This window comes from Coregonus lavaretus (genome assembly GCF_964263955.1).
Source record: "Coregonus lavaretus genome assembly, contig: HAP1_SCAFFOLD_3380, whole genome shotgun sequence".
Taxonomy (NCBI): Eukaryota; Metazoa; Chordata; class Actinopteri; order Salmoniformes; family Salmonidae; genus Coregonus; species Coregonus lavaretus.
In genome coordinates this window covers 37,549-50,000 of record NW_028158341.1, presented here as the reverse complement: position 1 = coordinate 50,000, position 12,452 = coordinate 37,549, and the positions used below count along the sequence as shown (strand labels likewise).

Here is a 12,452-nt window from a genome sequence, read left to right as displayed (position 1 = left end):
AATATTATAATAGTAAACATGAGGCCTACAGTCAGTGTCCAGACTTCAGTTAATATTATAATAGGCTACATGAGGTCTACAGTCAGTGTCCAGACTTCAGTTAATATTATAATAGGCTACATGAGGCCTACAGTCAGTGTCCAGACTTCAGTTAATATTATAATAGGCTACATGAGGCCTACAGTCAGTGTCCAGACTTCAGTTAATATTATAATAGGCTACATGAGGCCTACAGTCAGTGTCCAGACTTCAGTTAATATTATAATAGGCAACATGAGGCCTACAGTCAGTGTCCAGACTTCAGTTAATATTATAATAGGCTACATGAGGCCTACAGTCAGTGTCCAGACTTCAGTTAATATTATAATAGGCAACATGAGGCCTACAGTCAGTGTCCAGACTTCAGTTAATATTCCACCTATCAGGCTACATCCATACAGCGCCATTTCATAAATGCAAAGAGACATCACTTACAAAACACCCAAAAAGCGTTCTGAATGACATTCAGAGATGGCCCTTCATTAGACCTACACAACCCTTGTAACCTGAATCGATGCGTACACTGCCGTCCGCGCGTCTCAGCCACTCGTCCTCTGCCTTGGCAAAATGTCTGCATTATCTTCGAACGACACACTGCATTTATGGAGCGTATTCCACAAGTTTTCAAATCTATTCGGTCATTTTTCATGCGACTGACATGCGATTATGATAAATACTGTAATAGCCAACAGTCTTCTTGAAATCTATGTTTAATTATTGAGATAGGCTCACGTTTTACTGGTACGGCGGACCACCTTACTTTCACCCCTGCATTACACACACAACAGAGTTGCTCACCATAGAACAGCCCTGTGATACCTGACGAGGTAATACTGAGTTCCCCCACCAGAGGGCGTGTTAGAGTGTAAACCCCAGAATAGCTCATTGGCGGAATAGCTGTCACCCTGCTCTCTGTTCTCTATCTGTCTGCCTGTCCCCTCTACTCTCTGTTCTCTATCTGTCTGCCTGTTCCCTCTACTCTCTGTTCTCTGTCTGTCTGCCTGTCCCCTCTACTCTCTGTTCTCTATCTGTCTGCCTGTTCCCTCTACTCTCTGTTCTCTGTCTGTCTGCCTGTCCCCTCTACTCTCTGTTCTCTATCTGTCTGCCTGTCCCCTCTACTCTCTGTTCTCTATCTGTCTGCCTGTCCCCTCTACTCTCTATCTGTCTGCCTGTCCCCTCTACTCTCTGTTCTCTATTTGTCTGCCTGTCCCCTCTACTCTCTGTTCTCTACCTGTCCCCTCTACTCTCTGTTCTCTATCTGTCTGCCTGTCCCCTCTACTCTCTGTTCTCTATCTGTCTGCCTGTTCCCTCTACTCTCTGTTCTCTGTCTGTCTGCCTGTCCCCTCTACTCTCTGTTCTCTATCTGTCTGCCTGTCCCCTCTACTCTCTGTTCTCTGTCTGTCTGCCTGTCCCCTCTACTCTCTGTTCTCTATCTGTCTGCCTGGCCCCTCTACTCTCTGTTCTCTATCTGTCTGCCTGTCCCCCCTACTCCCTGTTCTCTATCTGTCTGCCTGTCCCCTCTACTCTCTGTTCTCTATCTGTCTGCCTGTCCCCTCTACTCTCTGTTCTCTATCTGTCTGGCCCCTCTACTCTCTGTTCTCTATCTGTCTGCCTGTCCCCTCTACTCTCTGTTCTCTATCTGTCTGGCCCCTCTACTCTCTGTTCTCTGTCTGTCTGCCTGTCCCCTCTACTCTCTGTTCTCTATCTGTCTGGCCCCTCTACTCTCTGTTCTCTATCTGTCTGCCTGTCCCCCCTACTCCCTGTTCTCTATCTGTCTGCCTGTCCCCTCTACTCTCTGTTCTCTATCTGTCTGCCTGTCCCCCCTACTCCCTGTTCTCTATCTGTCTGCCTGGCCCCTCTACTCTCTGTTCTCTATCTGTCTGGCCCCTCTACTCTCTGTTCTCTGTCTGTCTGCCTGTCCCCTCTACTCTCTGTTCTCTATCTGTCTGGCCCCTCTACTCTCTGTTCTCTATCTGTCTGCCTGTCCCCTCTACTCTCTGTTCTCTATCTGCCTGTCCCCTCTACTCTCTGTTCTCTATCTGCCTGTCCCCCCTACTCTCTGTTCTCTATCTGTCTGCCTGTTCCCTCTACTCTCTGTTCTCTGTCTGTCTGCCTGTCCCCTCTACTCTCTGTTCTCTACTCTACTCTCTGTTCTCTCAGCTCAACTGTGAAAAACATTATCTAGTATTTATGAGCCGGTAAACAGAGGCAGAGCGTGTAATTCTGAGGCGGAGAAGGTAATTCCCTCTTTTGTCAGACGGGGGATCACGTTACCAACCGTTACGGTGCAAGACCCAAGAAACAATCCTGGTTATGGAGACAGAAACCCCTACCTTATGTAACTGGCTGGTCCACATGTTATATTCATGTTACAAATCCAATCTGGAGGAAGTGTAGGGCTATGGGTGATTATATGGCTGAGGATATGGGTCATAGGAGACTTTTAGGATGGGTACCAAAATGGCCACCTATTCCCTATATAGTGAACTACTATTGACCAGGGCCTATGGGTGATTACATTGATGAGGACAGCAGAACCTTAATCCGTCAGATGTCATTATTATTCTACAGTGAGGGAAAAAAGTATTTGATCCCCTGCTTATTTTGTACGTTTGCCCACTGACAAAGAAATGATCAGTCTATAATTTTAATGGTAGGTTTATTTGAACAGTGAGAGACAGAATAACAACAACAAAATCCAGAAAAACACATGTCAAAAATGTTATAAATTGATTTGCATTTTAATGAGGGAAATAAGTATTTGATCCCCTCTCAATCAGAAAGATTTCTGGCTCCCAGGTGTCTTTTTTATACAGGTAACGAGCTGAGATTAGGAGCACATTCTTAAAGGGAGTGCTCCTAATCTCAGTTTGTTACCTGTATAAAAGACACCTGTCCACAGAAGCAATCAATCAATCAGATTCCAAACTCTCCACCATGGCCAAGACCAAAGAGCTCTCCAAGGATGTCAGGGACAAGATTGTAGACCTACACAAGGCTGGAATGGGCTACAAAACCATCGCCAAGCAGCTTGGTGAGAAGGTGACAACAGTTGGTGCAATTATTCGCAAATGGAAGAAACACAAAATAACTGTCAATCTCCCTCGGCCTGGGGCTCCATGCAAGAACTCACTTCGTGGAGTTGCAATGATCATGAGAACGGTGAGGAATCAGCCCAGAACTACACGGGAGGATCTTGTCAATGATCTCAAGGCAGCTGGGACCATAGTCACCAAGAAAACAATTGGTAACACACTACGCCGTGAAGGACTGAAATCCTGCAGTGCCCACAAGGTCCCCCTGCTCAAGAAAGCACATATACAGGGCCGTCTGAAGTTTGCCAATGAACATCTGAATGATTCAGAGGAGAACTGGGTGAAAGTGTTGTGGTCAGATGAGACCAAAATCAAGCTCTTTGGCATCAACTCAACTCGCCATGTTTGGAGGAGGAGGAATGCTGCCTATGACCCCAAGAACACCATCCCCATCGTCAAACATGGAGGTGGAAACATTATGCTTTGGGGGTGTTTTTCTGCTAAGGGGACAGGACAACTTCACCGCACCAAAGGGACGATGGACGGGGCCATGTACCGTCAAATCTTGTGTGAGAACCTCCTTCCCTCAGCCAGGGCATTGAAAATGGGTTGTGGATAGGTATTCAGCATGACAATGACCCAAAACACACGGCCAAGGCAACAAAGGAGTGGCTCAAGAAGAAGCACATTAAGGTCCTGGAGTGGCCTAGCCAGTCTCCAGACCTTAATCCTATTGAAAATCTGTGCAGGGAGCTGAAGGTTCGAGTTGCCAAACGTCAGCCTCGAAACCTTAATGACTTGGAGAAGATCTGCAAAGAGGAGTGGGACAAAATCCCTCCTGAGATGTGTGCAAACCTGGTGGCCAACTACAAGAAACGTCTGACCTCTGTGATTGCCAACAAGGGTTTTGCCACCAAGTACTAAGTCATGTTTTGCAGTGGGGTCAAATACTTATTTCCCTCATTAAAATGCAAATCAATTTATAACATTTGTGACATGCGTTTTTCTGGATTTTTGTTGTTGTTATTCTGTCTCTCACTGTTCAAATAAACCTACCATTAAAATTACAGACTGATCATTTCTTTGTCAGTGGGCAAACGTACAAAATCAGCAGGGGATCAAATAATTTTTTCCCTCACTGTAAGTGAGGTGAAGGTCAGCGCTGTCTCTAGGGTTTTAGTTTGATACATCGGCCTTTAGAGTATCTTGTATTTGTAACAGGGTACATTCTGATGTAACTTTTGCCCTTCTCTGCCTCCATCGCAACCAGACAGCCTGTACCTCACAGCTTCCATAGCAACCAGAGCAACTTAAAACCCAGATAGTTATCCACTATCACACATTATCCACTATCACACATTATCCACTATTACACATAATCCACTATCAGACATTATCCACTATCAGACATTATCCACTATCAGACATTATCCACTATCCACAATCACACATGATCCACTATTACACACGATTGATCCACTATCACACATGATCCACTATCAGGACACTAGTCTGATAGGACACTAGTCTATCTCCTGTTATTGTAGTGAGGCAGCTTGATGTACAGTACACCCCCTGGACAGGACACTAGTCTATCTCCTGTTTCTGTAGTGAGACAGCTTGATGTATAGTACACCCCCTGGACAGGACACTAGTCTATCTCCTGTTTCTGTAGTGAGGCAGCTTGATGTATAGTACACTCCCTGGACAGGACACTAGTCTATCTCCTGTTTCTGTAGTGAGACAGATTGATGTACAGTACACCCCCTGGACAGGACACTAGTCTATCTCCTGTTTCTGTAGTGAGACAGCTTGATGTACCAGTACACCCCCTGGACAGGACACTAGTCTATCTCCTGTTTCTGTAGTGAGGCAGCTTGATGTACAGTACACCCCCTGGACAGGACACTAGTCTATCTCCTGTTTCTGTAGTGAGACAGCTTGATGTACCAGTACACCCCCTGGACAGGACACTAGTCTATCTCCTGTTTCTGTAGTGAGACAGCTTGATGTACAGTACACCCCCTGGACAGGACACTAGTCTATCTCCTGTTTCTGTAGTGAGACAGCTTGATGTACCAGTCCACCCCCTGGACAGGACACTAGTCTATCTCCTGTTTCTGTAGTGAGACCGCTTGAGGCAATATACCACCTGGACAGGATGCTAGTCTGTCAGCTCACGTGGTCAGGAAAAACTCCTTGCCTTAATTCATTCCATATAGAAATATAGTCCCTATTTTATTTTCTGGACTAAAATATCTCTAGTATACAATATCTTAGTAAATACTTTACCTGGAACATAACAGTGAAGAAGACCACTATGATGGTTGATCTAAGTAAATACTTTACCTGGAACATGACAGTGAAGAAGACCACTATGATGGTTGTGGCCACGAAGTAGTCTTTAGCAGGGACCCGTTCTGCGTCCAGCAGCACCACCAAGGCGAACGCCACCGCCCCTCGCAGGCCACCATACGACATCACCACCTGGTCGATCTTGTCCAATGGGACGAGGCGGAACCAGTTCAACACCCAGGTCTGCATGACCACACCTGAAAGAGATCAGAGACAAGAGAATTGATCGGCTACAGTATATCACTTATTTCATCACAATATAAAATGAAGTCATGCCAATACATTCTCAGACTCATCATTGAGTACAGAGTACCATCTTTGATTATTGATAACGGCAAGAGATATTCTGCCACTTTTGGAGTTCGTTGAAAAAGTGATCATTTTATCATCCAACTCTGTTTGGCATTTTAAGGTTTTATAGCCCAATCACTGATACACACTGGATCCTCAAGACTATGTTCAGTATCTGCGTGTAGAGCAAGCACCATGACGAAAAGGCTCTTCAGACCAGGTCCAATAAATCCACAGCAAGGAGAGATGAGCGCTCCTTCCTTTGTGGTGTGTGTAGGTCCACACTTACCCACGGGCCGCAATCATTGATCCATAGTAGAATATATCGATATTCACCTTGAGCCACGTGTGGAGTAACAGTGCTGTGGACAGTATGGATGTATAGGAAGGCAGCCCTTACCCATGGCCCAATGCTGTGGACAGTATGGATGTATAGGAAGGCAGCCCCTACCCATGGCCCAATGCTGTGGACAGTATGGATGTATAGTAAGGCAGCCCCTACCCATGGCCCAATGCTGTGGACAGTATGGATGTATAGGAAGGCAGCCCCTACCCATGGCCCAATGCTGTGGACAGTATGGATGTATAGGAAGGCAGCCCCTACCCATGGCCCAATGCTGTGGACAGTATGGATGTATAGGAAGGCAGCCCCTACCCATGGCCCAATGCTGTGGACAGTATGGATGTATAGCCCCTACCCATGGCCCAATGCTGTGGACAGTATGGATGTATAGTAAGGCAGCCCCTACCCATGGCCCAATGCTGTGGACAGTATGGATGTATAGTAAGGCAGCCCCTACCCATGGCCCAATGCTGTGGACAGTATGGATGTATAGGAAGGCAGCCCCTACCCATGGCCCAATGCTGTGGACAGTATGGATGTATAGGAAGGCAGCCCCTACCCATGGCCCAATGCTGTGGACAGTATGGATGTATAGGAAGGCAGCCCCTACCCATGGCCCAATGCTGTGGACAGTATGGATGTATAGGAAGGCAGCCCCTACCCATGGCCCAATGCTGTGGACAGTATGGATGTATAGTAAGGCAGCCCCTACCCATGGCCCAATGCTGTGGACAGTATGGATGTATAGCCCCTACCCATGGCCCAATGCTGTGGACAGTATGGATGTATAGGAAGGCAGCCCCTACCCATGGCCCAATGCTGTGGACAGTATGGATGTATAGGAAGGCAGCCCCTACCCATGGCCCAATGCTGTGGACAGTATGGATGTATAGTAAGGCAGCCCCTACCCATGGCCCAATGCTGTGGACAGTATGGATGTATAGGAAGGCAGCCCCTACCCATGGCCCAATGCTGTGGACAGTATGGATGTATAGGAAGGCAGCCCCTACCCATGGCCCAATGCTGTGGACAGTATGGATGTATAGGAAGGCAGCCCCTACCCATGGCCCAATGCTGTGGACAGTATGGATGTATAGTAAGGCAGCCCCTACCCATGGCCCAATGCTGTGGACAGTATGGATGTATAGCCCCTACCCATGGCCCAATGCTGTGGACAGTATGGATGTATAGTAAGGCAGCCCCTACCCATGGCCCTGAAGACGAAGATGAAGATCAGTGTACAGGAGATGAGTCCGGTGTCCCAGGCCCACTTGGACTTGTCCACGGCTGAGATGCCCAGGAAGATGAAGATGATGGTCTCAGCGATGCTGGCCAGGGTCTTCATCGTGTACTTCACCGTGGTACGAGACTTCTGGGATATGTTGGCCTCCACGTACTTGTTGCAGCCGATACCACAGAACGTCATTCTGAAGGTGGAGAGAGAGAGAGGAGGAGAGGAGGAGAGGAGAAGGGTCGTAACCAGGGATCCTGTTTTAGTGAGGTCCGGAAGAGGGGGGAGGTCATTTTTTGAAAGTTGAAGCTCATTTACTGCATTTCTATACAATTACAAAAAAAACGTTCAAATGCTATTTGGAGAACAGCAAAACAAGCCAAAATGCCCCCAGCCATTATCACCTTGGCTGCTGTTGGTTAATTCACCGCGGTCCATCTACAAACAGATAGCCTACTAGCTATACAGCTGTAATGTTATAAAGGGGGGAACTATGAGAAATGATTCACACTGACACGTAGCATCAGCGATGAAACAAAAACCTATTACATTTTTAGAACTGTATTGTTTGCATGTTGGTTGTATTTTAATGTAGACCTATAGGGAAGATATGTCCTGTGGAGATGTTCATATTGAAATATATCATAAAAAAAAAAAGTTCCTAACTTGTTTGATGCGATTAGTACAGATTCTCACAGAGGACCCCACATGAGGCCCGACCCCAAGTTTGGGAATCACTGCACTAACCTCTCGCTCTGTCTCTCCGTTTTGTTCTAGAGCATGATATTACCATGGATATTACCTTCTAATTGACCTGGCTGTACAGCATGATATTACCATGGATATTACCTTCTAATTGACCTGGCTGTACAGCCTGATATTACCATGGATATTACCTTCTAATTGACCTGGCTGTACAGCATGATATTAACATGGATATTACCTTCTAATTGACCTGGCTGTACAGCATGATATTAACATGGATATTACCTTCTAATTGACCTGGCTGTACAGCATGATATTAACATGGATATTACCTTCTAATTGACCTGGCTGTACAGCATGATATTAACATGGATATTACCTTCTAATTGACCTGGCTGTACATCATGATATTAACATGGATATTACCTTCTAATTGACCTGGCTGTACAGCATGATATTAACATGGATATTACCTTCTAATTGACCTGGCTGTACAGCATGATATTAACATGGATATTACCTTCTAATTGACCTGGCTGTACAGCATGATATTAACATGGATATTACCTTCTAATTGACCTGGCTGTACAGCATGATATTAACATGGATATTACCTTCTAATTGACCTGGCTGTACAGCATGATATTAACATGGATATTACCTTCTAATTGACCTGGCTGTACAGCATGATATTAACATGGATATTACCTTCTAATTGACCTGGCTGTACAGCATGATATTAACATGGATATTACCTTCTAATTGACCTGGCTGTACATCATGATATTAACATGGATATTACCTTCTAATTGACCTGGCTGTACATCATGATATTAACATGGATATTACCTTCTAATTGACCTGGCTGTACATCATGATATTAACATGGATATTACCTTCTAATTGACCTGGCTGTACAGCATGATATTAACATGGATATTACCTTCTAATTGACCTGGCTGTACAGCATGATATTAACATGGATATCCTTCTAATTTACCTGGCTGTACATCATGATATTACCATGGATATTACCTTCTAATTGACCTGGCTGTACAGCCTGATATTAACATGGATATTACCTTCTAATTGACCTGGCTGTACAGCATGATATTAACATGGATATTACCTTCTAATTGACCTGGCTGTACAGCATGATATTAACATGGATATTACCTTCTAATTGACCTGGCTGTACAGCATGATATTAACATGGATATTACCTTCTAATTGACCTGGCTGTACATCATGATATTAACATGGATATTACCTTCTAATTGACCTGGCTGTACAGCCTGATATTAACATGGATATTACCTTCTAATTGACCTGGCTGTACAGCATGATATTAACATGGATATTACCTTCTAATTGACCTGGCTGTACAGCATGATATTAACATGGATATTACCTTCTAATTGACCTGGCTGTACAGCATGATATTAACATGGATATTACCTTCTAATTGACCTGGCTGTACAGCATGATATTAACATGGATATTACCTTCTAATTGACCTGGCTGTACATCATGATATTAACATGGATATTACCTTCTAATTGACCTGGCTGTACAGCATGATATTAACATGGATATTACCTTCTAATTGACCTGGCTGTACAGCATGATATTAACATGGATATTACCTTCTAATTGACCTGGCTGTACAGCATGATATTAACATGGATATTACCTTCTAATTGACCTGGCTGTACAGCATGATATTAACATGGATATTACCTTCTAATTGACCTGGCTGTACAGCATGATATTAACATGGATATTACCTTCTAATTGACCTGGCTGTACAGCATGATATTAACATGGATATTACCTTCTAATTGACCTGGCTGTACAGCATGATATTAACATGGATATTACCTTCTAATTGACCTGGCTGTACATCATGATATTAACATGGATATTACCTTCTAATTGACCTGGCTGTACATCATGATATTAACATGGATATTACCTTCTAATTGACCTGGCTGTACATCATGATATTAACATGGATATTACCTTCTAATTGACCTGGCTGTACAGCATGATATTAACATGGATATTACCTTCTAATTGACCTGGCTGTACAGCATGATATTAACATGGATATCCTTCTAATTTACCTGGCTGTACATCATGATATTACCATGGATATTACCTTCTAATTGACCTGGCTGTACAGCCTGATATTAACATGGATATTACCTTCTAATTGACCTGGCTGTACAGCATGATATTAACATGGATATTACCTTCTAATTGACCTGGCTGTACAGCATGATATTAACATGGATATTACCTTCTAATTGACCTGGCTGTACAGCATGATATTAACATGGATATTACCTTCTAATTGACCTGGCTGTACATCATGATATTAACATGGATATTACCTTCTAATTGACCTGGCTGTACATCATGATATTAACATGGATATTACCTTCTAATTGACCTGGCTGTACAGCATGATATTAACATGGATATCCTTCTAATTTACCTGGCTGTACATCATGACTCACACAACATTAGGGACAACAGGGACACAGAAAGGGGATTTACCATAGAAATGGGATTAGGACATTCATATCATATAGATATCTCTCTTGGGGACAGAGTCAGATCCTAATATATGCAATGTCTTGGTTTTGCCATGGATGTGTTGACCGACCTGGAACATGCAGATATTGAGAGCGAGCATCTCTCTAATTCAAGCCTTTTCGGTGAAAAAATGGGTTACCTTCAGCGGACAGGAGAGCACAGGAGAGCACCAACAACCTTTCAGTGCTAACCTGAGACCTCAAGCCTCTATTCAGGGGAATACAGTGGGGAAAAAAAGTATTTAGTCAGCCACCAATTGTGCAAGTTCTCCCACTTAAAAAGATGAGAGAGGCCTGTAATTTTCATCATAGGTACACGTCAACTATGACAGACAAAATGAGGAAAAAAAATCCAGAAAATCACATTGTAGGATTTTTTATGAATTTATTTGCAAATTATGGTGGAAAATAAGTATTTGGTCAATAACAAAAGTTTCTCAATACTTTGTTATATACCCTTTGTTGGCAATGACACAGGTCAAACGTTTTCTGTAAGTCTTCACAAGGTTTTCACACACTGTTGCTGGTATTTTGGCCCATTCCTCCATGCAGATCTCCTCTAGAGCAGTGATGTTTTGGGGCTGTCGCTGGGCAACACGGACTTTCAAATCCCTCCAACGATTTTCTATGGGGTTGAGATCTGGAGACTGGCTAGGCCATTCCAGGACCTTGAAATGCTTCTTACGAAGCCACTCCTTCGTTGCCCGGGCGGTGTGTTTGGGATCATTGTCATGCTGAAAGACCCAGCCACGTTTCATCTTCAATGCCCTTGCTGATGGAAGGAGGTTTTCACTCAAAATCACATGATACATGGCCCCATTCATTCTTTCCTTTACACGGATCAGTCGTCCTGGTCCCTTTGCAGAAAAACAGCCCCAAAGCATGATGTTTCCACCCCCATGCTTCACAGTAGGTATGGTGTTCTTTGGATACAACTCAGCATTCTTTGTCCTCCAAACACGACAAGTTCTATTTTGGTTTCATCTGACCATATGACATATGACATTCTCCCAATCCTCTTCTGGATCATCCAAATGCACTCTAGCAAACTTCAGACGGGCCTGGACATGTACTGGCTTAAGCAGGGGGACACGTCTGCACTGCAGGATTTGAGTCCCTGGCGGCGTAGTGTGTTACTGATGGTAGGCTTTGTTACTTTGGTCCCAGCTCTCTGCAGGTCATTCACTAGGTCCCCCCGTGTGGTTCTGGGATTTTTGCTCACCGTTCTTGTGATCATTTTGACCCCACGGGGTGAGATCTTGCGTGGAGCCCCAGATCGAGGGAGATTATAAGTGGTCTTGTATGTCTTCCATTTCCTAATAATTGCTCCCACAGTTGATTTCTTCAAACCAAGCTGCTTACCTATTGCAGATTCAGTCTTCCCAGCCTGGTGCAGGTCTACAATTTTGTTTCTGGTGTCCTTTGACAGCTCTTTGGTCTTGGCCATAGTGGAGTTTGGAGTGTGACTGTTTGAGGTTGTGGACAGGTGTCTTTTATACTGATAACAAGATCAAACAGGTGCCATTAATACAGGTAACGAGTGGAGGACAGAGAAACCTCTTAAAGAAGAAGTTACAGGTCTGTGAGAGCCAGAAATCTTGCTTGTTTGTAGGTGACCAAATACTTATTTTCCACCATAATTTGCAAATAAATTCATTAAAAATCCTACAATGTGATTTTCTGGATTTTTTTTCCTCAATTTGTCTGTCATAGTTGACGTGTACCTATTATGAAAATGACAGGCCTCTCTCATCTTTTTAAGTGGGAGAACTTGCACAATTGGTGGCTGACTAAATACTTTTTTTCCCCACTGTATATATGGTCCTCTGTAGCTCAGCTGGTAGAGCACGGCG

At 44.1% G+C, this 12,452-nt stretch overlaps 1 protein-coding gene across 1 annotated transcript in view; it reads right to left on the bottom strand.

Moving 5' to 3' along the window:
* The window catches only part of LOC311124110 (sodium/hydrogen exchanger 5-like), a gene marked incomplete at its 3' end in the record, with an annotated part of 43,891 nt that overhangs the window by 12,510 nt on the left and 18,929 nt on the right, over window positions 1–12,452 (bottom strand). The window contains exons 6-7 of the mRNA XM_084198319.1: window positions 7,270–7,490; window positions 5,424–5,626 (exon numbers count right to left, since the gene is read on the bottom strand). Of these exons, the coding sequence (XP_084054445.1) occupies window positions 5,424–5,626; window positions 7,270–7,490 (424 nt within the window). The remainder of the gene's footprint in view (window positions 1–5,423; window positions 5,627–7,269; window positions 7,491–12,452) is intronic.